This window comes from Labeo rohita, chromosome 19 (assembly GCF_022985175.1).
Source record: "Labeo rohita strain BAU-BD-2019 chromosome 19, IGBB_LRoh.1.0, whole genome shotgun sequence".
Classification (NCBI taxonomy): Eukaryota; Metazoa; Chordata; class Actinopteri; order Cypriniformes; family Cyprinidae; genus Labeo; species Labeo rohita.
Genome location: NC_066887.1, coordinates 13667371 through 13695358, shown reverse-complemented (window position 1 = coordinate 13695358; position 27988 = coordinate 13667371). Strand labels below are relative to the sequence as shown.

At 38.8% G+C, this 27988-nt stretch overlaps 1 protein-coding gene across 1 annotated transcript in view; it reads left to right on the top strand.

Annotated features, from left to right (window-relative positions):
• macf1a (microtubule actin crosslinking factor 1a) overlaps positions 1 to 27988 on the top strand; it is a 213889-nt gene that overhangs the window by 111940 nt on the left and 73961 nt on the right. Inside the window, 25 exon segments of the mRNA XM_051136559.1 lie at positions 740 to 892; positions 3682 to 3836; positions 5249 to 5375; positions 5472 to 5655; positions 5734 to 5900; positions 7055 to 7233; positions 7347 to 7485; positions 8831 to 9024; positions 9110 to 9269; positions 9354 to 9437; positions 9542 to 9649; positions 9749 to 9847; positions 9956 to 10075; positions 10512 to 10603; positions 12301 to 12436; positions 14895 to 22748; positions 22831 to 22986; positions 23073 to 23288; positions 23367 to 23516; positions 24586 to 24876; positions 25781 to 25930; positions 26029 to 26262; positions 26348 to 26521; positions 27180 to 27521; positions 27607 to 27798. Of these exon segments, the coding sequence (XP_050992516.1) occupies positions 740 to 892; positions 3682 to 3836; positions 5249 to 5375; positions 5472 to 5655; positions 5734 to 5900; positions 7055 to 7233; positions 7347 to 7485; positions 8831 to 9024; positions 9110 to 9269; positions 9354 to 9437; positions 9542 to 9649; positions 9749 to 9847; positions 9956 to 10075; positions 10512 to 10603; positions 12301 to 12436; positions 14895 to 22748; positions 22831 to 22986; positions 23073 to 23288; positions 23367 to 23516; positions 24586 to 24876; positions 25781 to 25930; positions 26029 to 26262; positions 26348 to 26521; positions 27180 to 27521; positions 27607 to 27798 (11856 nt within the window).

The following is a 27988-nucleotide window of genomic DNA, read 5'->3' as shown; positions in this document are numbered from 1 at the left end:
AGCATTTGACAGATGTCTCACAAAAAAAAAAAAAAAACAGCAGTTGATATGACAAGTAACAATTGATATCCTTCAAATAAAGTTATATAAGGCATGTTTTTCATAATTTCACCTTCGTTGTTGCTCTGAAAATTCTCTGAGGTTTTGATGAATTCAAACCCCATGCTGATATGCAGTCAAATTTAATATCACGTTAAATTCTTGCAGCGAGCGTAATGTTATCAGCTCTTCCTGTCGGCCTGTGCTTCCCAAAGTCAGAACTAATGAATCTCTTATGAGCTTTTCATAGAAGTGTCATAACACACACTCATTAATTTTAGTACAATGAAAGCTAAGCAAATAAAAACCCAGGAAGGAATATCAGTGATGGCTTTTCATTTTCTTAAAGCCATTTCGAAAGGCATTAATCTATTTCAGTGAGAGAAAATGAACATTTATAATCATGAAAGCACAGTTACGTTCAGTTCGGTTGACATGACGCATGGGAAAAACAAGTAATGATGGAAGAGAATCCAATTATGCTGACTTTGCAGAGGCTGAATTAAAACAAATGATTTGAAATATTCTGATTAATACATTTAAATATTTATTGAATTAAGACTTTATTGAACCATACTTGTTCGGACTCTTGCTCAATTAGTGCTACTAACAGTGCAACATCAAGTTACTCTGCATATTTTACTACTGTTGACTACTGTTTGGCTGCTTGATTTACTGTCTTACATATTTTATTTTTCAGGAGGAGAAAGAGCAATTGATTGAATACCGCAGCACAGTGGCCAGCCTTGTAGGCCGAGCCAAGTCTGTAGTCCAGCTCCGTCCACGCAGTGCAGATAGTAACCTAGGCACCACTACGCCTATTCGTGCCATCTGTGACTACCGACAAATAGAGGTATAACATGCTCCAGATATCTCACCATCACAACCTATTTGTTTTGCTTTACCTTTCCACATCTCAACCCTGCATTGATCTTTATACTCTGAAGAACTGAGCTAAGATCACTTTAAGAAAAAAAAAAGTGATCTTATGTGATCTTAATTCAGTTTTTCTGAGTTTTACGTTTGTAGCCCACTCCTACCCCACCTGAAAGAAAAAAATCTTTTAGCTTTCATCATCTGCTCCACTCAGGGCACTTGCCAGAGTCCATCCGCCCATATTTAGTCATAAACTGCCCTGGAGCTGTGAAGGCAAGTATAAGGGAAAAAGATCTGTCCTGTGTTTGCCCATTTAGCTATTAGCTGAGAATTCTGGGAAAGTGGAGGTGTGGCGTATTATGAGTAATGAACAGACATGCTGTAGCATATCTAATCTGCCAATTTGAATATATGATGCTCTTCATTCACACATCACATATTCTGTTTAAATGATGAAATTAGTCATTTTTTGAATGGATGTGTACATTTAAATACTTGTAAACACTCATTTACTCTCCCAGCTGTGGCCCTGTTTCTTTTCCTGATCATATTATCTCAGTCAGGCGAGGTCTGCTGCTAAATGCCCAAAAAGTAATCTTTCTCTCCCTTCCTATCCCCGTCCCACCACCCTTTTCTCTTCCCTCCCCCAATTTTCCTCCTTTTCCTTTTTTCCTCATTTAACCCCGTCTTTTTCTCTCTGTTCCCCTCCTTCTCCCTTCCTCTTTATGTGTGTCTGCGGGGCTGGGCAAGGCCAACTCTCAGGTACTATTGCCGACCGTTCTCCTCCTCTGACCTTTGCTCTCTGGCCTGGCCCTGCACACAAGGGACCCCTGCTTTACCTCAGGCGTCCTGTACAATGTGAAATAGCGCATATATATTGTGAATTAAGTGTTTTTCTCCTAGCCCAGTAAATCATGGCATGTTGTCATGCATGTTGACTTGCGATGTCATTTTAATTTTATTGTACTTATTAGTATCATGCAGGTGCAGTTTTAATTTCCTATCAATACGCGATATATTGCGAAGCATAATGTTCTCTGTGTGCAAGGGATAGGGTGAGAGTTGAGGTGGGACACTAGAAAGTGCTCTCACATATTTTTTTTTTGTTTTGTTTTTGTTTTTTTTTAAGGAGAAGTCCACTTCCAGAACAACAAATTACAGATAATGTACTCACCCCCCTTGTCATCCAAGATGGTCATGTCTTTCTTTCTTCAGTCGTAAAGAAATTATGTTTTTTGAGGAAAACATTTCAGGATTTTTCTCCATATAATGGACTGATATGGTGCCCTGAATTTGAACTTCCAAAATGCAGTTTAAATGCGGCTTCAAACGATCCCAGCCGAGGAAGAAGGGTCTTATCTAGCGAAACAATTGGTTATTTTCATAAAAATAATACAGTTTATATACTTTTTAATGTCAAATGCTCATCTTCTCTTGCTCTTCCCGACCTCTGTTTTTTTCCAGTTCATAACAGTTAGGGTATGTCGAAAAACTCCCATCTCATGTTCAACTTCAAAATCATCCTATTTCACAGTTTTACCTTTTTTGTTAAGGGTGTTTGATCTTCTTTGCATGTTCACTTTGCAAAGACTGGGTCGGAACTTCTGCAGCGATGTAAGATGATTTTGAAATCATTTTTGAAGTTGAGGGAGAAAATACAGTTGGATCACAAATTGACGCATTTGGGATCGTTTGAAGCTGCATTTAAACTGCATTTTGTAAGTTCAAAGTCGGGGCACCATAGCAGTCCAATATATGGAGAAAAATCCTAAAATGTTTTCCCCAAAAAACATAATTTCTTTAAGACTGAAGAAAGAAAGACATGAACATCTTGGATGACAAAGGGATGAGTACATTATCTGTAAATTGTTGTTCTGGAAGTGGAGTTCTCCTTTAATATGCTTAAAGGGATAGTTCACCCAAAAATGAAAATTCTGTCATTAATTACTCACCCTTACGTTGATCCAAACCTGTAAAGCCTTCGTTCATCCTTGGAACTCAAATTAAGATATTTATGATGAAATTCGAGAGCTTTCTGACCCTCCATAGACAGCAATGTAACTGAAATGTTCCCAGATGCAGAAAGGTAGGACATTGTTAAAAAAGTCCATGTGACATTAGTGGTTCAACTGTAATTTTATGAAGCTACGAGAACTACAGTCGTGAGTCTGGGACATTTCAGTTACATTGCTGTCTATGCAAAGCTCTCATATTTCATCAAAGATATCTTAATTTGTGTTCCAAAGATGAACTAAGGTCTTACAGGTTTGGAATGACATGAGTATGAGTAATTACTGACAGAATTTTCATTTTAGGGTGAACTGTCCCTTTAAAGCACTTGCTTTTCATTTTATATTGCCTTGAGGGTTATTAATGGCCTTTTGTTTTAATGTTAGCCTGGGCAAAATTAGGCTGTAAATGCAACTGCAATTTGACATTAAAATGAATAGGATGAATGCTGTTGATTTTATTTGTATTTATTTATTTATTTTTTGCCAGGTCAGTTGGAAAGATATGTTAGTGCAGTAAGGCATTATTTCACAAAAATTCATATTTCACGTATTTCAGCTCATATGAAGGCCATTAGCATTAACATTTTATTCCTCATCCTTTGGTTAATATTTTGAATCCCTTTACTTTTTAATCAACATTGACCATCAGTTCTGCTTTTTTGCTCAATTTTTTAAATCCTCTCTCCCTTACCCGTTACGTTTTTTCCATCTTTTTTTCCATCTTTGTTCCTCTCCATCTTTCTCTTTTTCTCAGATCACGATCAGCAAAGGAGAGGAGTGTGTACTGGAGGATAACTCTCAGAGGACTAAATGGAAGGTCATCAGTCCTACAGGAAATGAGGCCATGGTGCCATCTGTGTGTTTCACCATTCCTCCCCCTAATCAGGAGGCCATTGACACTGCCAGCAGGTACAGCGCACAGATCCTTACAGACACGTTAATTAGGATCTCACACACATGCAGGAATATGTGACCCTGGACCACAAAACCAGTCTTAAGTAGCACAGGTATATTTGTAGCAATAGCCAAAAATACATTGTATGGGTCAAAATGATACATTTTTCTTTTATGTCAAAAATCATTAGGATATTAGGTAAAGATCATGTTCCATGAAGATATTTTATAAATTTCCTACAGTAAATATATCTGTAATTCGTATAGCTATGAACTTTATGACTGGTTTTGTGGCCCTGGGGTCACGTGTGTCTTCTGTTATGTGACATATTTGTGAGTGAAACAATATATGCCATAGAAATAACATGCTACATTTATGCTATGGACATGAATTAAACAAACACAAAAAACATTTTACTTTGGCCCAGAATGCCTTAAGGATGGCCTAGCAATGCTACCAGCTGTGTAGCAACTACCCTAGCATTTTAGTGTCAAATTCTGAATGGGTGGACAAGTAGTTATTGTTAAACAAAACTAAAACTATTAAAAATGTTTTTATTAATTGAAATAAAGCTGAAATAAAATATAAATATTAGATGAAAAACTGGGGGGAAAAATCAAAATAAAAAAAAATATATAAATATTATTATAATAATATAATATAATATATTATATAAATATTAATACATACTACAATAGTATGTCGATAATATAAAAATAGCAGTGGGGAAATACTGTTTGTTTATTTAGAATGATAAATTGCACTTTATAACACAAAGACCAGTTATTAAAGGGATAGTTCACCCAAAAATTCAATTTCTGTCATTATGTACTCACCCTCATGTCTTTCCAAACCCATAAGACCATCGTTCATCTTTGGAACACAAATTAAGATTTTTTTTGATGAAATCCGAGAGCTTTCTGACCCTGCATTGACAGCAACGCAACTGACATGCTCAAGTCCCAGAAAGGTAGTAAGGACATTGTTAAAATAGTCTATGTGATGTCAGTATGAGGCCACGAGAATACTTTTTGTGTGCAAAGAAAACAAAAATTATGACTTTATTCATCAATTTCTTCTCTTCCATGTCAGTCTTTGAGTTATTTTTGTTTTCTTTTTATATTTTAACAATGTCCTTACTACCTTTCTAAACTATGAATGTGGTAGCTGTGTCGCTGTCTATGGAGGGTCCGAAAGCTCTCGGATTTCATCAAAAATATCTTAATTTGTGTTCCAAAGATGAACGAAGGTATTGCGGGTTTAGAACAACATGAGGTTGAATAATTAATGACAGAATTTTCATTTTGGGTGAACTATCCTTTTAAGATAGAAAAATTGCATACATTTTGTGTTATGTTGTGTTCTTTTTTTGTTACGTGAACTACTATATAAACTATGTAAGATAATTTTTTTCCTCTTTGTGTAGAATGGAGCAGATGTACCAGAATGTCATGTCTTTATGGCACCAGCTGCATGTTAACATGAAGAGCGTCGTCTCCTGGCACTACCTGCAGAAAGACATACGAAATATTTTCTCCTGGAATCTGGACACAGTTAGTACCACAAAGTTCTACCAATTTCCCATATACAGTACTTTCTTATCAGAACTCTTTCAGATGTTTACCATAATCATTTCCCTGTCTCTCTAGATGCGCTTGCAGGCTCCAGCAGAGAGGCAGCAGGCTTTAGACAACCTTGACGCCCACTTGTCCGATTTCCTTACGGACAGTCGCGAGAGCTCCCTTTTTACGCCAACTGAACGGCGTGAGCTAGAGAAAGAAGCTGAGAACTGCCGTGAACATTGCCAAACTCTGCAGGTCTCTTTGGAGACAGGTAAGAAGATTACTGCTTGTATTAATTACTTGCTATTAAACCATATGACATGGTGCTAAGTTTTGTTTTGTTTTTTAGTGGAGAAAGATGAGTTGGCCTCTCGTGCTTACCTCTCGGAGCTGCAGAGCATCAAGTCCCATCTGGAGGATGCAGAGAGCAGACTGATGCGTGGCATGCAGACTCCACACCCCAGCACAATAGCAGGAGACGTCACAGACAATGCAGTTCACATAGCGGAGCAAGAGGTGAGGAGTGAGCAGCACAACAACACCCTCTACTGGTCATTCACCTTAATAACTGTGTATTAGTTTCAATCTGCTCTACAGTTTTTAGCTGATATACAGTACATAAATAAACCAGACCAAATAGTATCTACATTTATGGAAATTACTGTAATATCTACAAAAATCCTTTCAAATTCAAACACTGCAGTATGTGTTACTGACAGCGATCAAATATCAATCTTTTCAAATATGGTTCTTGGAAGTAAAGTAGATCATAAAGTCAGTACTGTTGTGCTGTTGGGAAATGTCAACGACTGTTGATGCTTTATTTTTCATTAATTTAGTCACTGTATTAAATAAATACCTGGGGTTGTGTTTGTTTTCTTCTAAAAAAGACAAAAAGTAATCACAACTAGCAGTTTTTAAGGATTTTCTGTAGGATGGGGTACTTTCTCACCATGCAATACGAAATACCTCTAGTTTTGTTTTCTTCCAGCTGTGCTCCATTTTCCAGGCTGCTCTCTTAAGGGTGCAGGTGTGCTCCTTATACCACGTCATCAGACTGTTTTCCTTAATCTTCCTTAAGTGTAAAGGAGCAACCGTATCTAAAGCGCTAGAAAAAGATAGTATATAATTTCTTTTACATCACCAAGTTTTTCTGAGCTATTGGATATGCTGAGGAATTAAAATAAGTTAAGATTATTTACAAAGCAGTCTTTTGTGGTAGATGTGATGGTTCTACCATACTTGTAACAAGGTATTGAGTTTACAGCTTTAGCTATATAAAGTATATATGAGACTAGATAATGATCCAAAATATTTTTATAGTAATATTTATAGACTATTGTATTATGTATTGATGTTTTGACTTGGCTTTTTTGTTTTCAAATTTCATTTTAATATTAGTTTGAGTAGTTTTGTTATGCTTTTTTTTTTCATTTTTATTACTTTTTTAATAATTCTATATAGCTGTAATTTAATTTTAAATCATTTTACTTTTACTTACATTTATTTCAGTTATTTGCCATTTATCAGTTAATTTTGTCAACTTTATAACCACACTACTGTAAAGATTACCTCAGATTTAACAGACATGGACTAAAATCTGCAAATGTCATTTAAGTTTAATATATTTAAAAAAAAATGTAATCTGGAGAATCTTTATGGTTTTTCAGAAGCTGCAGCAGGATCTGAAAGGACTTCAGTCAGATTTAGGTGAGGTGTCTCGTCGCTGCGTGAACTTCTTTGAGGAGAAGCCTACCTCTTCCAGTGTGCCTGTCCTACGCTCTGAGCTTAACCTGGCTGTAGAGCACATAGAGAAACTCAACTCGCTCTCATCTGTTTATCTGCAAAAGTTAGTACACAGTAATTTCAATTCATGTATTCATGTACTTTAATTAGTCATCAAGCATTGTTTAGCCTTAGGGGCAGCCATAATTTGAATGTCTGTTTCTCTGCATCTGCCAGATTGAAGACGGTTGATGTGTTGATGAGAAGCCTGCAGGCTGCAGAAAGTCAAGTGAAGAAGTATGAAAGTCGACTGAGTGAAGAGGATATTGTGCCCGCTGATACTGCTGCAATCCAGGCCTTGGGAGAGCAGTTAAAAGTGAGATTTGAAAACACGTCACACATTCATTGCAAGTAGTTGACTAATATCTCAACCAAACCAACTAATCGCCAAAGTAATATCTGATAGTTTGATAAGACAATATTTGTTTTATTTAAAAAACATTTAGGTCAGGATTTTGCTACCTCAAAAGAAATAGATGCATGATGCAGACTTTGTTACTTCACTTTAAGAATGAAAATTTCCTAATAATTTACTCACCCCCAAGTCATCCAAGATGTTCGTGTCTTTCTTCAGTCGAAAAATAATTAAGGTTTTTGAGGAAGACATTCCAGGATTTTTCTCCATATAACGGACTTCAATGGTGGTCAACGGGATGAAGGTCCAAATTGCAGTTTCAATGCAGCTTCAAAGAGCACTACACAATTCCAGCCAAGCAATAAGGGTCTTGTGTAGCGAAACTATTAGTCATTTTATTAAAAAAAATATTACTTTATATGCTTTTGAGCCTTTTGAAGCTACAGTGAAGCTGCAATTTGGACCTTCAACCCGTTGGCCACTATTGTGTCCATTAGTCCATTAAATGGAGAAACATCCTGGAATGTTTTCTTAAAAAAAAAACTTTATTTCTTTGCAACTGAAAAAAAAAGAAAGACATGAACATCTTGGATGACATGGAAATGAGTAAATTATCATGAAACACATCTCCTACATTCAATAAAATTGTATTTTGCCCCCTGGTGGCAGTTGCACAGAACTTCAAATTGGTTGTGCAGAAGCAATTACCTTTTGCTTACTTGCTATTCTTAGATGAGCGAATAATAAGTATGAATATATCCACACAAACAACTGAAATAGTAGATTTTCTAAAATTCAAATTATGATGTTATAATTACAAAATTATTTTGGACATGCTCACAACCTCAGCGTTGCCAAGTCTGTGGCTTCCCTGTGGAATTGGAATACTTTAACACTGTTGCCACAAGTTGTTTTTCATGTCCGTGGGTTGAAGCAACCCCAAAAACTTGATTTTTAGCCCCTGGAATGTGAATTTTATCAGGATAACCCTGCCAAAAAATGTGTATTTAACCTAATGTGAACCTAACCTTTTGTTCTGAAAACCTGGCAACCCTGCGCAATTTCCCATTTTACAGAAACACCGTATAAAGAATACCATAGTGTTTAAAGAATACTGCAAAATAACGTCAATTCTAACCTCACGCTCAAAGTTTTAATTACAGTACATCAGTTCTGGTTGGTGGTTGCATGCAGTCTAGCTGCAAAAGTTCAATTTCAATATACCTGAAGTTCAAATCATATCTGAGATACATGGAAATGTGGCTATTTGATTGCATTTCACACTCTGTATGTCACGCTGTTACAGAAATGGCATTCAGAGTTGGAAGAGCAGGATCACGTATTCAAGAGCCTGAGTTTAGAGGTCCAGCAGGCTAGAGAGGTCGGAAACCAACTCAACCAACTGCACCCTGACCGCAGCCCTGAACTGGACCGCTATCAAGAGAAAGCACAACAACTCACAGAGAGGTGGAGCGGAGTGCGCAGGCAAATGGAGACACGGTGAGTTGTTTAGAAGTCAGAGAGAATGTCTACCAGTATTTTCAGTAATATTCCAGATTATAACACAAAGCATATTGTTCTACAGGCAAGCAGATCTGGAAGTGCTGGGTTCGGTGCTGCAGCATTACAGAGAAGGCCACAGCTCTCTCATCCGCTGGATAGAGGAGACCACCGAAAAACAGGAGAACACGCAACCCGAGCAGACGGACAGCAGAGCTTTGTCAGAACAGCTTGCACAGCAAACGGTGAGATACGACACTGATATTGACAAATTCCTCCAAGTGGTGTAAAACAGATCAGTGTTTAATTCAGTATCTGCTCTTCTGTAGGCCTTGGTGGCTGAGATAGAACAGAACCAGGTCAAACTGGATGAATGCCAGATGTACTCTAAACAGTACTGTGCTGCTGTTAAGGTAAGCACTCACTGTTAGTCATCATGAAGAAATATAAACATAAACACTTGCTTCACAAACTATATTTCTCCTTACCATACCATGTCTTATATTTCATGCCTTAGGACTATGAACTCCAGCTTATGACGTTCAGAGCTTTTGTTGAATCAACCCAAAAGTCCCCTGTGAAAAGGAGGAGGATGCACTCTTCATCAGATGTGATCACACAGGAGGTAAATGCAGGAAAACCAGGCTCATATGACATTAATTTGATATATTAGTTTTCATGTTGACTTCTAATGTTTTAATCACATTTTTCTACTGTGCCTTAGTTTATGGATTTACGCACACGCTACACAGCTCTGGTAACCCTGACAACACAACATGTGAAGTATATTAGTGATGCACTACGGCGACTAGAGGAGGAAGAGGTGCGTTAATAGCAAGCCTCCTAATTTCAGTTTTTACCTACTGTATACCTGCACAAATTTCATCATACAATGTATGTTGAATGAAAATGTTTTCCCTTTGTGGTACAGAAAGAGGTTGAGGAGGAGAGGCAGGCACGAGTGGGGCAGGTCTCAGAGTTGCTCGGTTGGGTCAAGGGCCTACAGGAACGCGCTGGGAGATCTGCCGAGCCATCACTTGCTGCACAGCAGGTACATTTCGAGTGTTATCTATTAGAATATTATTTATTTTTAAAGGGACAGTTCACCCAAAAATAAAAATTCTGTCATAAATTTCTCACTCTCACATTGTTTCAAACTTATAATACTTTTATTCATCTTCAGAACACAAATTTAGATATTTTTGATGAAATCTAAGAGCTTTCTGACCCTGCATAGACAGCAACGCAACTAACATGTTCAAGGCCCAGAAAGGTAGTAAAAATATTGTTAAAATAGTTATAATAAATAGTTAAAATTTCATCTTAATTTGTGTTCTGAAGATAAATGAAGGTCTTACCGTTTGGAACGACATGAGGGTGAGTAATTAATGACAGAATTTTCATTTTTTGGCTAGTATGTCAGTCAACACTGAGTAGACTGCATGTGTTAAGTGGCTTTGAAAATACTGTATCTCTGTCACTTCTAGGCTATTAGTGAACAGTTAGCAGCTAAAAAAGAGGAAGTTGCTGAAGCTATCAGGAGCACCCAAGTCTTCCTGATGTCAAAACAGGCCAGCAAGTGAGTTTGTACTATATGACCTTCAACACACACGCACATACACACACATACAAACACACAGTGGTTCTGACTTTTCATACCAATACTATGCCAGAGCATTTATTCCAGGTCATATTTGCAAAAAACAACAACAAAAAACACCTTTTTTTTTTTTTTTCTCTAGACTTATTTTTTTCTGATTAATATAGCTACAGAAATAAGTAGCCTGTCAGAAGGTGAAGCATGTAAGACAGGGCTTTGCATTAAATTTAAATTGTAAATCGTTAAGAATTTAAAAATAAGTTATACAAGAGAAATTTGTTTTCTATATATTTTGAAGATATGTTTACTTTATTTAAATTTTTGGAATTTTGTAAAGGCAAATAATAATTTCAAAAAAAATAATTTTAGCTTCTTTTTTTTGAATTTTCAGAGTTGTTTACCTCACCTCACCTTTGTGATGTTTTAGTATTATTTATATACTATTATAATATTCGTATTTTGTATTAGATTTTATGTTAATTTTTTTAATACTATTTTCATTTTAATTTTTGTTTATTTTAGTGATCTTGTGTGCTTTTGTTTCTATTCTATTTACCTTATATTTATTTTTATTTAAGTTTTAGTTTAGAAGTAGAAAGGAGTAGTTCACACCTGAATTAAAATTTCAGGATAATTAACTCACCCCCATGTCATCCAAGATGTTCATGTCTTTCTTTCTTTGGTTGAGAAGAAACTAAGGTTTTTGAGGAAAACATTCCAGGATTTTTCTCCATATAATGGAGTGGGTTGAAGGTCCAAATAGCAGTTTCAATGCAAAATCAAAGTGCTCTACATGATCCCAGCCAAGGAATAAGGGTCTTGTCTACTGAAACAGTTGATTATTTTCTAAACAAAATAAAAATGTATATATTTTTTAATCACAAATGCTCATCTTGCGTTAGCTCTGCACTGCACGTCTACGACTTCACGCATTACATAATCACGTTGGAAAGGTGGTTAGTTCTTCGTCTGTGTACTCCAGTTTAAAAAGGTAGGTTAGGGAGGGAAAACTCCATCTCATTTTCTCCTTCAACTTTAGAATCGTTCGATATCATAGTTTAACTTTTTTGTAGAGGGTGTTTGACTTTCTTTGCACATTCGCTCATTTCGCCTACGTCACGCATGACCTTTCCAACGGACTATAATGCGTGAAGTCAGGGATGCAGAGTTAGTGCAAGACCAGAATTTGTAGTTAAAAAAAGTATGTTGTTGTTTTTTTGTTTTTTTTTTAAGAAAATGAACGATCGTTTCGCTAGGTAAGACCTTTGTTCCTAAGCTGTAGAGCCCTTTGAAGCTGCATTGAAACTGTAATTTTGACCTTCAACCTGTTGATCCCCATTGAAGTTCACTATATGGAGAAAAATCCTGGAATGCTTTGCTCAAAAACCTTAATTCTGGAGTGAACTAATCCTTTAACCTAATCCTATAGCCAATGCAACATCTAATCTGAAATTTATCTTTTATTTTATTTCATTTCATCTTTATTTTGATTGTCAATTATGATTTTGTTTAATCATTTTAGTTAACAGTATCACTGGCCACTTGGGGTTGTTCTGTGTACCATAGTTTGCAATATATCCACATCCACCTCTAACTACCAGTAAATGTTAAATACGCATGCACTTACTCAAACACAAATGTATACATTGTTATTAATGAAACACGTTTATCTTTAGGCTGTCTCCTGAAGAGCGCGCACAGGTGGTCTCCCAGTTGGACGAACTGACGGCCACCTACACTCAACTGTGTGACAGTTCTGCCGCACAGCTGCAGCAACTGGAGGAGCAGCTGGCCAAAGAGGAGAAGCGCAAGGTAGAGTTAGAGGGGCAAGAGAAAGTCAACAATGACATCAGTGTTCAACTTTGCCAAAGCGAGCTTCGACAGCAAAAAGCTTGTCTTGAGATGCTTCTGAAATATATTGCTTTAAATAGTGGTCTTCGTTATGGTCAAGTATTGTCAGTGTGCTAGAGATATGCTACAGCAATGTGTATGTGTGAGCTAGAGCGAGTGAATCACTTTTGTGTGTTTTTTATTTGTGTTGCCTGTCACGTGTGGTTTAACAATCATCACCACGTTCATACATCTCACAGACATTTAACGGTTATAAAAAATTAATAGCATGGTGTGAAATCTAAATCATTCCTATCTTCTACAACATGCCTGATATCATGTCACCAACACCATCATGTCATTATTAATCAAGCACATCTGCTTAAACGCAACTCATTGGCTCATTAGAGTAGAATAGTGTGACTTTTTGGCATCAGAAACTGCTTTAGCCACTTTAGTGTCCATCAAAGCCACATGCACATTGTAGTATAGCTCATTTCATTTAAATAAGGCACATATGAATATGTAAATGTAAAGGCATAATTGTCATTACATTCATATTGTTTTGTTGCCACATGCAGCTACAAACATCGTGTAGAACTGTGCACCCATACATACATCAGTCATTATGTGAACAATGGTATGTTTGTGTTTGAATGGCTAGAAAGTAAAGTTATAAACAAAGTAGATTTATCAGAAAGCAGTCATTGAAATATTTTTCGTAGGGATTGGTATAGAATGAGCACAGAAAGCCAGCTATGCAAACCTCCACCTCACTCTTTGAGCATGATGTGTCCAGATCACAGCTATGTTTGTTTGTTTGTTTGTTTGTTTCTTTGTATGTGTGATATTGTCTGTTTTCAGTCCATGTCTTTAATACTGTAAATCTTTGTGAAATTTAATCAGCATTTTGCTTCAAAATCACTAACAGCTGCTGGGAGAAAATGTAAGACATCATCTCAGTATTGGGAGTAAGAAAAAAATGTGTTAGTTGGAATGCAGGACTATCCTTAGTTGATTAGTAATAAAAATAATAATAATAATAATAAGTATATACCAACCAAGATCTTCACACATTCATAGGTAAGTCTCAAAACAAATATTTAAAAAAAAAGTAGCATATGAAATTAGGTAATAGAGGTATGAACATGTAGAGTCAGTCCCGGGCAGCATATCAGGCAGCTGGAGTGTGGCATGCAGATCGCTAACATCCGGCTTCTCACCCTTATCGCGCCTCAAACCGCCGAACCCTCGGCCTATCAGTGTGTGTGCGTCTAAGGACCACCTCACACGGTAAGTAGTGCTTGCTTTCTCTCTTACCGTTGCTTTCTTTCTGACCTACAATATGTTCTTAAGATCCGTTTTCTCTTTTCTTTGGCCTCCTAGTGTATTTTAAATGTTCAGTTTGTGCATTTTTGCTTTTTTTTTTGCACAGTGCTGTGATGCCTTTGTTTTTTTGTTTGTTTTTTTTGCATGTACAAAATGTAATGTTTTTAAAGAATATGATACTTGACATTTTTGTTAATTTGTATTTAAACTCATGAATAAATGCATGAATGTTAGTATTAAAATGACTGCTTCTTATGCTGATTTAAAGTGCCCCTATTATGCAATTTTTTAAGTTCCTAATATTGTTTTGGGAATCTCCTACATTAGGTTTACATGCATGCAAGGTCAAACAATGCTTTCGTTTTCTCAAAATATGCAGTTAATATCAGCTCATATTCAAGCGATTCTCAAACGATTTATTTGAAGCAGTACAAAGATTAAGCAGTGCCCCTCTTTTGCTTTAGCCTACTATACTGTGATTGGTCAGATGACCCAGTCTGTTGTGATTGGTCTACCGCATACAGCGTATGTCAGAAATAATACGCCTATTGCCATACTTCCATATTTTGAACGCTCGATAGAACATATAAACATTTATTATTTATCATACTTACAGGTTGTGATTATGTGAAGCCAGTTGGTCATCTTTCAAGAGCAAGCATTTTGTGAATCCCGCGTTGAACTCCCTGTGAACAGAGAAGCAGTTGTCAGTAAAATGACGTGTTTGAGGGCGGGGCAAGTTGTTTGCTGCTGGACAGCGAAGAACATAGGCGGGCATTATGCAAATGTGTTACATTGTGACGTGTAGCCATCATGGAAGTGGGATTTGAATTACTAAAGATTTGTTTAGGCTGTTCAGAGTCAATTCTTTCTTTTGAGAGACAGTAACTTTTCGGTTTTACAACTGTGCAGATTGTTTGCATTCACATACAGCTACATTACACACTGAATGAAAGGCAGTAGTCAAAATGGCATAATAAGGGCACTTTAATTTACTTCGACTATGGTGGTGGGCATTTTTCTCCTTCCCTCCAAGTTAAAATGAATAAAAATACACTGCAAAATCATACAAGATACATTTTTAAAATTTGTGATTTTTATTTTTCCATAGGGCAAAGAAATCATCGCTGGAGTAATTGACCTTGGCACCATGGAAACCATTCCAGTTTTCCAGGCAGCACAGCATGGCCTCATAGATCTAGACACCTGTCATGTACTGTTGGAGGCACAGGTCGTCATGGGTGGTCTACTCCAGCCTGACTCCCCTGATAAACTGTCATTAGATAAGGGTCTTTCCAGTGGTTTGATTGATAAACATATTTACAAATCACTGGAAGAGCTAGAGGCTGCTCTTGGTCTTGTCAACACAATAAAATGTGCAGAGGGTCTGGAATTACCAGTAGCCATTGCAATGAATGAAGGTGTCATAAAAGAGCTTGTGGCGCTCCGTATACTTGAGCTGCAGATAAACACTGGCAGCCTGAAGTTTGGTTCCAGTGGAGAAATGATCAGCCTGGATGATGCAAGAGAGAAGGGATTGTTATCCCTTGATCTTTATCAAAAAGTGCAATCCTGTCTTAACCAGCGAGAACTTATTGATCCAAATACAGCAGAAAAACTAAGTCTGGCTGATTTCCAACAGCGTTGTGTTCTTAATCAGGAGACAGGTCTGCGCTTCTTTCCAGTTAAACAGAAGCCAGGAGGAACTGTCTGCTTACGCTCTGGCAGAAAGGTGGGAATATTCCGTGCAGTTCAAGAGGGGCTTATCGACCGGCATGTCACAGTTCGACTTCTGGAGGCTCAGCTGTTTGCTGGCGGTATCACAGACCCCCGCTCGGGACACAGATTGACTGTTAATGAGGCTGTCCGGCATGGCCTGATGGATCAGGACTTGGCCTGCACCCTCATGACACGACAGCTACAAGCAGGGGGAATAATAGATCCAGTCAGTAGGGAGCGTCTAGAGTTGGATGAGGCCATAAAAAGAGACCTTCTCTCTCCTCGCATAGCCTTGCGTGTACTGGAATCTCTCCAGTCGTTTAAGGCAATAATGTGGCCAGAATCAGGTGAGCTGCTTCCAGTAAGTGAAGCTCTTCAACAGGGTGTTGTCAGTAGAGAACTTGCTGCAAAAGCCCTGAGAAAACGTCATTCTGTTGGTGCTGTATGTCTGCCTGAGAGTGGACAGGTGGTCCCTCTGCATCAAGCAAAGAAGATAGTTAAGCCACAGGCAGTGGAGCTCCTAAAAGAAATCCAGGTTCCAGATGTCCTTCCCCATGTGACTCAGTCAGGTTCCTCATATATGAAGCAATTGAGTTCTGGAACTGCATATTCTTCATCACCTCCTGCCTCACATGCAGATGTCAGTTCCATCACGGAGGAAGGTAGATCAGAAGAGCAGCTTCAAAGCCTCCTTCTCACTGAAGTGATGACACACAGCTACATTAATGCTCAGTCAGGAGATCGCCTAGTCCTGCTAGAACCAGAATTGGTAGAGTTAATATGTGAAAGTGTGAAAACCACAAACCCTGACAGACCAGTCCAACATGAAATACCTAGCAACATTAGAGTTACACTGGACAGCAAAGCTATGAGTGGGATTGGAGAGGGAGAAAATGCAGAACCCAAAATTACGCAATATGAAATGGCGGAGACTATAGAAATGGCAGGGGAAGATCGTGCAACCTTGATGGTCACCGACAGAACCTTTGAAGAGCCTTTGCAAAAAGTAGATTTGCAAGAGAAAGTTCTATCATCAGAAGAGTATGAACAACCCAAGATAAAAGGTAAAATTGCCTGCAAGATAACTGATGTAGGAGAGGCAATAGAAAGAACAGAAGAATATCTTGCACCATTGACAGAAGCAAAAATGATAGAGCTTTCAAATGAAGAGATTCAACAAGAAAACGTTTTGTCATCAAGAGATTATGTAGAACCCAAGATTAAAACAGATGACACTGACATGGGTAGGACTATAAAAGGAGCAGGGGAAGATCTTGCATGCTTGACAGGCACAGACAGAACTTTTATAGAGCCTTCACGTGCAGACGTTTCACAAGAGAAAGTTCTATCATCGAGAGAATGTGAGGAACCCAAGATTAAAAAAGTTGAAATTGAGAGAAACAACACTGATGTGATTGAGACCATCAAACTGGCAGAGGAAGATGTTCCACACTTGGTAAATAAAGACAGACCCTTTATAGCACCTTCACATAAAGAGGACTTGCAAGAGGGAGTTCTGTCACCAGGAGGACATGAAAAACCAAAGGTTTTAAAAGGTAAACTTGCCAAGACGAACACTGATACAGGTGAGAAAGTAGAAAGAGCAGAAGAAAATCTTGCACCTTTGGAAGGTGCAGCAAGAGCTTTTACTGAGTCTTTAAATAAAGAGAATCTACCTGAGAAAGTTCTGACACCAGGAGGACATGAAAAACCCATGGTTTTAAAAGGTAAAATTGCCTGGACGGACACAGATATAGGTGAGACAGTAGAAAGAGCAGAGGAAGATCTTGCACCCTTGGCAGATGTAGCGAGAGCTTCTTCAGTACCTTTACATAAAGAGAACTTAAAACAGAAAGTTTTGTCATCAGGAGAATATAAAGAACCCAAGAGTAAAAAAGATGAAACTGACAGCAAGAAAACTAACATAGGTGAGACACTGGAAAGACCAGAGGAAGATGTTGCAGTTTCAACAGGTTCAGAAATAACCTTTATAGAACCTACACATGAAGTTGTTTGGCAAGAGAAAGCTCTGTCATCAGGAGAATTTGAAGAACCCATGATTATGAAAGGAAAAATTGCCTGGACAGACACTGGTATGGGTGAGATGATAGAAAGAGCAGAGGAAGATCTTGCACCCTTGACAGATGCAGGCAGAGCTTTTGTAGAGCCTTTAAATAAAGAGAATTTACAAGAGAAAGTTCTTTCATCAGGACAATATAAAGAACCCAAGAGTAAAAAAGATAAAATTGCCAGCAAGAAGACTAAAATGGGTGAGAAACTAGAAAGACCAGAGGAAGATGTTGCAGCTTTAACAGGCTCAGAAATAACCTTTACAGAGCCTACACGTGAAGTTGTTTGGCAAGAGAAAGTTTTGTCATCAGGACAATATAAAGAACCCAAGAGTAAAAAAGATGAAACTACCAGCAAGAAGACTAACATAGGTGAAACACTTGAAAGACCAGAGGAAGATGTTGAAGCTTTAACAGGTTCAGAAATAACCTTTGTAGAGCCTACACATGAAGTTATTTGGCAAGAGAAATTTCTGTCATCAGGAGAATATGAAGAATCCAATATAATGAAAGGTAAAATTGCCTGGAGGACAACTGGTTTGGGTGAAATGATAGAAGGAGCAAAGAAAGATGAGGGAGTGCTGCCATCAGGAGAATATGAAGAACCCATGAATATGAAAGGAAAAATTGCCTGGAAGGTCACTGGTATGGGTGAGATGATAGAAAGAGCAGAGGAGGATCTTGCACCCTTAACAGGCACAGAAGAAACTTTTATGGAGCCTTCACATGTGGTTTGGCAAGAGAAAGTTCACACATCAGGAGAATGTGATGAATCTGCCATTTTAAAAGGTAAAATTGCCTGGAGGAATGCTGATGTGAGAGAGAAAATGGATAGAGCAGAAGATCTTGCACCCTTGACAAGTACAGAAGGAACTTTCATGAAGCCTTCTCATGAGGTTTGGCAAGAGACAGTAGAAAGAGCAAAGGAAGAGCTTCCACTCTTTACAGCCACAGAAAGAGCCTTTGTAGAGCCTTCACAAGAAGAGCGCTGGAAGAAGAATGTTCTGTCATCAGAACAATATGAAGAGCCCAAGATTAAAATAAGTCAAATTGCCAGCATAAAGACTGATATTGGTGAGACTATAGAAAGGACAGAGGAGCATCTTGCATCCTCGACTGGGATAGGCCTAAACTTAACAGTGCCTTTTCATACAAGCTCAACGCTACCAACGACTATATCAGATAATGGAGCGCCCTCTCAAAGTCAAATTATAGAGTCAACACTACATGAATCTAAAAATAAGGAAACACTTGACCTGGAACAGGCAGATAGTAGTAGAGTATTTCTAGAGAAAGCAGATCAAAAAATGTTTGACATGAGTGAAAGCAATGCACATATTTCACTTCAAGATACTGTAAATGTGCAACAGTATGATCAGCTAAAAGTCAAACTAGATGAAGCCAAGACTGCAAAACAGTTTGAGGAAATAAAGAAAATGGATGAACACGAGGAACCCTCAGACATGAAGACTTTGACTGTGGAACTAAGTGATGATGATGTGAAGCTTGAGAGAATGGCAGTGGAACTGCAACAAGGGGGTCTTGTAACTGTAGGTGGCCAAAAAGTTCTTTTGGATGAAGCTCTGGCACAGGGTTTGCTTCCAGGGCACACTGCTATTAAGCTTATGGAAAAAGCTAGTCTCTTTGGTGGTTTTCTGGATGTTAAAGCCTGTAAGTCACTTAGTGTTGAGGATGTGATGCAAGCAGGACTGTTGGATGAGGACTTATTGGCCTGTGTTCTTCATTCAGAAAAGAGTTTAGCCGGTATAATTGATGTGGAACATGGTCGGCACTGCTCAATAAAGGAAGCTGCTGAAGCAGGCCTGTTGGACTCCGATACGGCTGCTCGTCTTCATGAAGCCCAGGTTGTGTCAGGGGGAATAGTTGACCTACGAAGAGACAAGAAGGTGTCAGTTACCCTTGCAGCCAACCTTGGATTGATTGAAGAGGCTAGGAAGGAGAAGCTTCTATCACTGGAAAAGTCATGCAAAGGAAAAAGTTCAGATCCAAATGCAGTGCAAACCAAGTTGGCGCTACAGTTACAAATGAAAGGAGTAGTGGACCCAAAAACCAAAATGGCTGTCCCACTGGAACAAGCCCTTCAAACTGGCTTAATCGGACAGGATGAGGCTCAGAAGATTTTATGCCAGCAGGTTGCAGAAGGTGGCATTGTGCATCACGGCTCAGGTGTTCGCCTTACTGTTGTGGATGCACTACAACAGGGTCTCGTAGATCACACAGTCGCTCCGAAGTTGATGGAACTGGAAAAGGCTCTAAAAGAACCAAGTAGTTTGGATCAAGACACTTCACTTCTTCAGGCATCTACAGGTTCTATTTATGATGATGCATCAAAAAGCAAGATTACTCTGAGTGAGGCTGTTTCTAAAGGCCTCCTAGATGACGAAATGGCAAATAAAGCTATGGCCTCACCCAATGTTAAAAGCGGATTTTTGGACCCTCATAAAGCTTGTGTTGTGTCCTACTCTGAGCTGGTAAACCAGGGTAAAATTGACATTGAGACAGGACAGAGATTCCTTGAAGTAAGACCTTTCAGGGGTGTTCCACATAAACAAAGTGATGAAATGATGACCTTACCACAGGCAATTAAGGCAGGCCAGATAGATCCCATACCAGCAGTGAGAGTATTGCAGAGTCAAGCAGATACAGGGGGTATCATTAACATTTACAGTGGAGAGCGTTTGCCTCTCCCAGAGGCTATAAATAAAGGATTAGTTGATAAAGACATGGCTAAAGATATTGCTACAAATCAACTCTTGAAAGGGGGGCTGCTCAATCCAGCCAGTGGACAGAAGGTCTCCAGCATTACTGAGGCAATTGAGTATGGGCTTATTTCGACAGAAATGGCTGCAGAACTTCAAAACAGCATGGGCCTTGTAGATGAAGATGAGAGGAAAAGTTCCAAAATACCAGCCTCCCCAATGAAAGGAACATCTAGTTCTTTTGTTCCTGAGATGGTATCAGAGCAGGTCAGTCCCAATAAAATGTCACTTGAGAAAAGTCTGAGTAAACCATCATCACATCTTACAGAGGCTGAAATAAAACAAGCAGATCTTCTGAAAAAAGAGGAGCTTGAATCTGTTGACATCCATCCTAATTTAGAAAGTAAGGAGCAGTTGGTTGATGCCGTGATGCAGGACAGTAATGATACATCACTAGAGGTTCTGACTAAATATACCTTGAAAGCAGAGAAAAGACTTCAACAGGCCATTAAAGAGAGTGAATATATAAAATCACAGTCAATCCAAAGCCCTGAGCAACCTGAAGAGATTTCTGATGTCAAATTGCAAAAGGTAGAAGTTAAGAACTCAACAGCTTTACTTGAACACACCACAGAGATGGAAATGCAGAGGCAGGCAGTTAATATACTTACAGTTCCTACTGCCATTTTCTCAGACAACAGCATGGAACAAGTCCCATCTACAGAGCTAACAAAAGTAGAGATCCAAATGCAGACAGTGTGTGAACCTGCAATCTCTAAAGTCAAGTTCTCAGACACAGATGATGGCTTGCAAATCAAGGAACATACCCCATCTATAGAGCAGATAGAAGGCCATAGTTTAAAGCTAGAAGCAGATCAGCCAGTGTCCAAACTAGAGAAAGTCAAGGACAGCCAGGAGACTGGATTGGATCCTTATGCTTCTACACCCACAGGGTCAGTTAAGGTATCAGGAAAGAAGAAAGGCAGAGGAAAAAATGGAAAGCAACCTAAAATGGAAAGTGATGCAAAGTCACAGGTTTCAGACACCTCAGCCAGGATTTCACCTATAGAAAAAGCAAAGGTTGATGGACAAGATAACTTTACCACTAGTCAAAAGCATATGAAAGATGACAAAGAGAAAGTGATTGAAGTACAGCAATCAGAGACAACCCATGAGAGTGGTAGCATTGCACTGGTGACAAGGATTGGCGAGACTATGCAAGGAAAAGATTTGGAAATGGGGGTGGACAGAACTGCTAGTGAAACTAAGACCCCCAAATGTGAGTCTGAGCATGAAACCAATGAAAGACAACAAGAGAAGTCTCAGTCAGGAAGTCAGGAAGCGACTGAGGTCTCCAAGGACCTTGGCACTGAGATATCAGAAAAGAAGAAAAAGAAGAAAAGCAAAAGTAAGAAACTTAAGCAAGTGTGTACTGTTGAAGCAGAAGGTGTAGAGAAAAGAGATGATGAGACTGAGAAAGAGCAAAAGACGGTGATTCATGAGGTCCAACCTCAAAGCAATCAGTCAGATGAGAAAGAAAGTATGAAGCAACTTGAGAAAGCAAATCAGGCAATGGCACAGAAGGAAATGCTCTTGATGAAAGCTAAGGAAAGCATTCTTAGGAAGGTGTTTGAGCGAGGAGTGAGTGAAAAACAAGCTGCTGAAGAATTACAAGCAATGCGTCAAGTAGCCAGTAATGGAGAATCCCGCGTTACCACCCAAGAGGAAACTATTGTAGAGAAGACAGGCACTAAGCCTACTCAAAGTAAGAAGAAAGACATCAAGCTACTCCAAGAAATCAATGAAAGGGCTGAAAGGTCAGTGTCAAACATTGCAGAGAATCTTCTACCTGGGTCTGATATTGATGCAAGCTCCTCAGTTGAACCACAGCTTCAAAAACCGGAAGAAGATCAGCATGACAAGCATACAAACGCTGCAACAAACCAGGAAGAACTGGTTCTAATTCAGAAAACCAAAGGAACAATACCAAAAGAACAAGGCACTGAGCCATTATATGCAGATGAAAAGTTGATTGACCCTATGATTGAACTGACCTTGTCATCAAGCACTGCAGTGACTGGCAGTCAAGAAATTGCTGAATCAGTACCTCTCAAATGTGTCATTGACGTCCCAGCAATGAAGGATTCCAAAGCACTTTTATCAAGTGAGGTGTGTACTTCTTTACAAAATACCAAAACAGCAGTGAAAAAGGTAAGCAGTGAAGCTCATCAAGAAAGAATCAAGGAGCCCACTTTCAGTGGTTATGAAGCCACAGATGAACCTTCTATCCAACAATGTGAAGTTTCTGGTCTACCCCTTATGGAGGTGATCCCAGAGTCTGATACCAAACAGAAAGAAGAGGTGGAAGAATACACAAAAGCTTTAGAGGAAAGGCAGCCTGAAGAAATTCAAATGAAAACTGAAGAAATAAGCAAAGACACTACAAAAGCTAGCAAGGTAAATAGTAGTTCCTGAATATCTTTCTTGAGGTTTCTATATATTGTTGACTGCAAATTTTAATTTTTCCTTTTCTTTTCAGTCCTCACTGGCTCGCCAAGAGTGCTTAGAACATGACCAACAGATTGTGGCCTTGCTCTCCATGGTGAGACACATCGAGGTCCGCCTAAAGCAGCAGCAGCAACAGTCCATTGGTCGAAGTCTCTCCACACTCGATGACATAATCAAACAAATTGAGGTAAAAGATTGGTTACTGCAAATGTTTGATATGTAGCAAATTTAACAGGTTGTTTAAGCTGTGTTTTCATTTAATTCTCTTTTCAGATGCTTTCTCTGGAAATTAGTGACCTCGAACCAGAAGTGCACAAGGAGACTGAAGCAGCCACACAGCTGTTAGAGTCTAACCCTCAGGATGTCCCACCTCAGCTGCTTATGGCCCTGGAAAAAGATGGGCGAAGCTTAGCTCGTGCTTACAGTGCAGCCAGAGACCTTGCCCAGAATACTTTGCAGGGGTTACGAGCACAACGTGATGCACAAAATGTAATAAAAATTACTACGAAGTTTAATTTAGTGTTTTTTTCATCACAGAAAAGTTTATTTTAAATCTTTGCATTACAGAAAGCTGTAAGCAGTCAGCTGAAATCTTTACAAGACCAAGTTGACAAACTTCTCAGCTGGCTTAAGGAGACTGAAACACAAATGCAGGAAGAAGCAGGTGTAGATGGTCAGACAGTGGCCGAGATCACTCGTAAGCAACAATTGTGCGAGGTAAAACATCAACAGTGCTGATAACCTTTTTAGCATTTACAGTACATATATTTAGGGGTTCAGGCGTGAAGCACTGATACCGTATTGTAATTATACGAATTTTTACTATTATTATTATTCTGCTGCCATAAAACTGATCGTTAGAGACTTGAAACTTTGCCAGATGGTAGGTCTCAAGTTGGGGAGACACTGGCAAAGACTCTTCCCAGTGGGCGCTACATGAACAAAAATGCAAAATAGCGCATAACTCCTATACTGTTTATTGCAGACTTAAGGCCCCGGGTATACATTCCGCATTCCGTCTCATGCACAGCTGTGTCGGCACAGCTTTCAAAGCATACTCGCCGAGCGCAGATTGCCGAATTTGACACGTGCAGTACAGTTGTTTGGACTTGCGTCTGCACCGTCCGCATGGTCTTAAAAAATTGTGCGGCTGTCTGCGAGCCCTCCTGATGATGAAAATGTGGACGGCCTAAGTATACTTTCGCCTGAAGTGTCAAAACAGCTGTATCCGATTTCATTTCCGTCATCAGGTGTTTTGCGTCATTTTGAATATTTTGCAGAACCTACTTTTGCGAACTAGTTTTAGGTTTTTCACCCAGTCGGAACCAAAATCTCATTCCATTCAAGAGGTACAAGTTTTTTATTACACATGGCCCTACCCACTTGGTTTTGTCAGACTCCAAAGAACTTTTCTGCACTGATTAGTGCACAGTGCCACCTAGTGGTCAGGAGATATGAAAAATGCCTAAATGGATCGGAGGCTGTTTCTCTGCAATTCTTTGGCATACTGGCACCAAACTATGTGTGTGTCTTCGTCACCTATAGCTATCCACACCACATTAAATTGGAGGCAGCGCCACTTATAGATCAAAAGTGATAAATAATCACATAATATCTCTTGCGATTTTATTTATTATTTTTCAGCCTTTTTGGATAAACTTATCTTATAATGTCTATAAAAGCTCTTAAAACGCTTGAACCACGGTAATCGCTTCTTGCAGCTATATTTACATTTGTAGTTACAGTAATACATCTTTTTTACAGTCATTAATTTTTTTTCCCACAGAAGTTACAGAACTCCCTCGCTGCCCGATCCAGTGAAGTCAGCAATGTGGCATTCAGTATTCAGGTATTTATTTCTGAGCATGCTCAGGACCTGTTGCCTGATCAAAGTAGGCATCTCCTTGGGCAACTGGAGCAGCTACAGAGGGTCTTTCACCAGGCTGTTGGCCTCAATCATGCCAGGGCAGAGGCACTATCAGCCCAACGGGCCAGAGAGAATGAACGAATGATGAAAGAACAGAAAGAAAAAGAAGAGAAAATGGAAAAAGAGAGACAAACTACAAGGGATAGAGAGGTTTGCAAACAGATGAATAAATGCTTGTGTTGCCAAATTAAAAACAAGAATATTCAATTTTGCTTTCAACAGACTCACAATCATTTAACTGAGATAAAGGAAAACTTCTGAACATTTGTGGTAACAGTTAACCACACTAGTAATGCATGCATAAAAATCTGTTAGCACGAATGCTACATTTAAAAAAAACAAAAAAAACACTTGCATGACTATCAGTATAATCTACTTGTTCAGTTAATTTTACAGTGCTGTAATAATGCTGATCAGTTGTTTCAGTAATGCTTCTGCAGGACTCAACAATAACGACTTTTGTCTGCTGGCCAGAATATAATCCTCAACTGATGCTTTCAACACTATCAAAAGTCACATTGCTGACGAAACCTCATGCATGTTATCCAACATTACCTTAAATCAATAGAATTCCTTATTGTTGAGCTCTGTTCTATAGCCACCTGCATTTCAAACTTGAGTGTGCTAACTGCGTGTGAATGAACATAACGTGTATATTAACCTGTCTGCCTTGCTCTTACAGATTGCCACAGAAGACACATTTGGAAAACATTAAAGATTTAAATGTAGCTTCACTGTATAGCTTGCTTGTTTTAACCTTTCGTATTTTGAAAAAGAAGTTATCTAGCTGAGATGTTTTATTATTTGTCCTAAGGTCTTTTGTATGTTATTTCTGCTTCACTGGCCTGTTGTTTTTGATGCTTTGTGTTATGAATTTGGACACATCATGCTCAACCAGTGTACATTTTTTACTTTGTGTGAAATCTGGCAAGTGTGAGAGGTTGGTGGGGTAAAAAGAATAATATGATGAATGCTTATAAGTCTTAGAAGAATATTATGACTGTAGTTGATCAAATACAATTCTCTTTTACCTCCTTTCTTACTGTGGATATAGGTTGTGCAACAGCAGAAGGCAGAATGCTCTCAAAAACTGGACAATCTCACAATGTGGTTGGCTGGTGCTGCCAGCCTGCTGGCCAATCGGAGAGTTGGAACCGAGTCGGATGATGTGAACGAGTTACAGCAGAAGCAAAAAGAGCTGAAGGTTTGATAAAGAGACACATCTGACATTTACTTCATGTAGTCTCACATAAGACATTTAATTTTTGGTTTATTGTTATTGTTTGTACTCCAACACTATAGGAGGTGGAGAAGGACCTTCAGACCAAAAGTGACATGTTGACTGAGACTATCCGCTCAGTGGAGGAGTTCCTGTCTGAGCGGGGTGACAGTTTGAGTCCTGAAGAGCGGGCCAAACTACAGGGGACTCTTTCACAAATGAAGGAGCAGCACAGCTCACTTACAAACTCAGTCCGCTCTTCATTATCTGAAGTAGATACTGCCATTGTCACAACACTGCAGCAGAACACACAAAGAGTAAGCAGTTCACATTTAATTTTTTGTTGCATTTGTCATTTCTTATTAAGTTTTTAATCATTATTACATTTACCTTCTTCCCAAGGCTAAAGCAGAGGAGCAGATGCAGGAAACACAAGAAAAAATAGACACACTTCTCAGAGAACTGTCATCACTGGACGACTCAAAGAGGAGGTCACTTGGCAAAACTGTCACTGATGCCCCATCATCTGCACCACAACCAGAGAATGCTCTAAATTCTCACAGTGACATGCTTCAGGTAAGATGCTTAAGTAGATGTTGTATATACAGTTGAAGTCAAAAGTTTACACGCACCTTGCAGAATCTGCAAAATGTTAATTATTTTATCAAAATAATAAGGATCATACAAAATGCACATTATTTTTTATTTAGTACTGTCCTGAATAAGGTATTTCACATAAAAGATATTTACATATAGTCCACAAGAGGAAATAATAGTTTAAAAAGTTCGAAAAGTTTGCATACAGTTGATTCTTAATACTGTGTTGTTACCTGAATGATCCACACCTGTGTTTTTTTTTGTTTAGTGATAGTTGTTCATGAGTCACTTGTTTGTCCTGAACAGTTAAACTGCCTGCTGTTCTTCAGAAATACTTTAGGTCCACAAATTCTTTATTTTCTCTTGTGGACTATATGTAAACATCTTTCATGTAAAATATCTTATTCAAGTCGGTACTAAACAAAAAATAACATGAATTTTGTATGATGCCTCTTATTTTGGTAAAATAATTAACATTTTGCAGATTCTGCAAGGTGTATGTAAACTTCTTAACTGTAGTAAAAAATGTAGATATGAGATTAGAGCCATGTAGTAGTTTAGAACCATGAATTCTAATGTTCTAATATCAGTCAAGCATTTCCAGTTCTGACATTTTGCATTTTGTTGATTCCACCAGACTGAGCTGCAACAGTTACAAGCTCAACAAGCTCACCTTCAGCAGGTGGCCCAGTCTGTCCATTCCCTCTTGGATCAACCCGACTCCAGTGTGCCCCCAGAGGAGAAACAACGCTTGCGGGCAAAACTAGACCAACTGCAGAGTCAGCATCAGGAGCGCCTCCAGAACTGTCAGGACAGGATGAGGCGGGTGGATGCCCTCAGAGATGAGTTTGCCAAGTTTGTGCAGGAGCATGGGAACCTGGGCACATGGTTGGATCAGAGCGAACAAGAGCTACATACACTCGGGGAAGGGGAAACTGATGCACAGGGTCTAAAAGACAGGATAGAGGAGCACAAAAAGGTATCAAAATATGTCTAACATAATACATTTACTTCAGGTTGAAAAGATAAAATACTTTAATAATGTGTCTCCCTGTTTTTTTCAGCTTGCAGAAGATGTCATCTGTCACAAAGCAGATTTGCGCTTTGTAACAATCTCTGGCCAGAAGGTTCTGGATTCTATCCTGGGGGCATTGGAGAAGGCGGGCAGTACGGATCCTGCTCTGGAGGAAACCAGACATGTAGTGAGTGACAGGCTTCAAGATGCCACACAACGCTATGGTTTATTACACAGCAAGGTGGGTACAGAACTGCCTCATATTCTTTCAGTCAGCAATGATATATGTGACCCTGGACCACAAAACAAAGTGACAATATTGATTTTTCCTTTATGCAAAAAATCGTTAGGATATTAAGTAAAGACCATGTTCCATTAAGATATTTTATAAATTCTTACTGTAAATATTAAAACGTAATTTTTGATTGGTT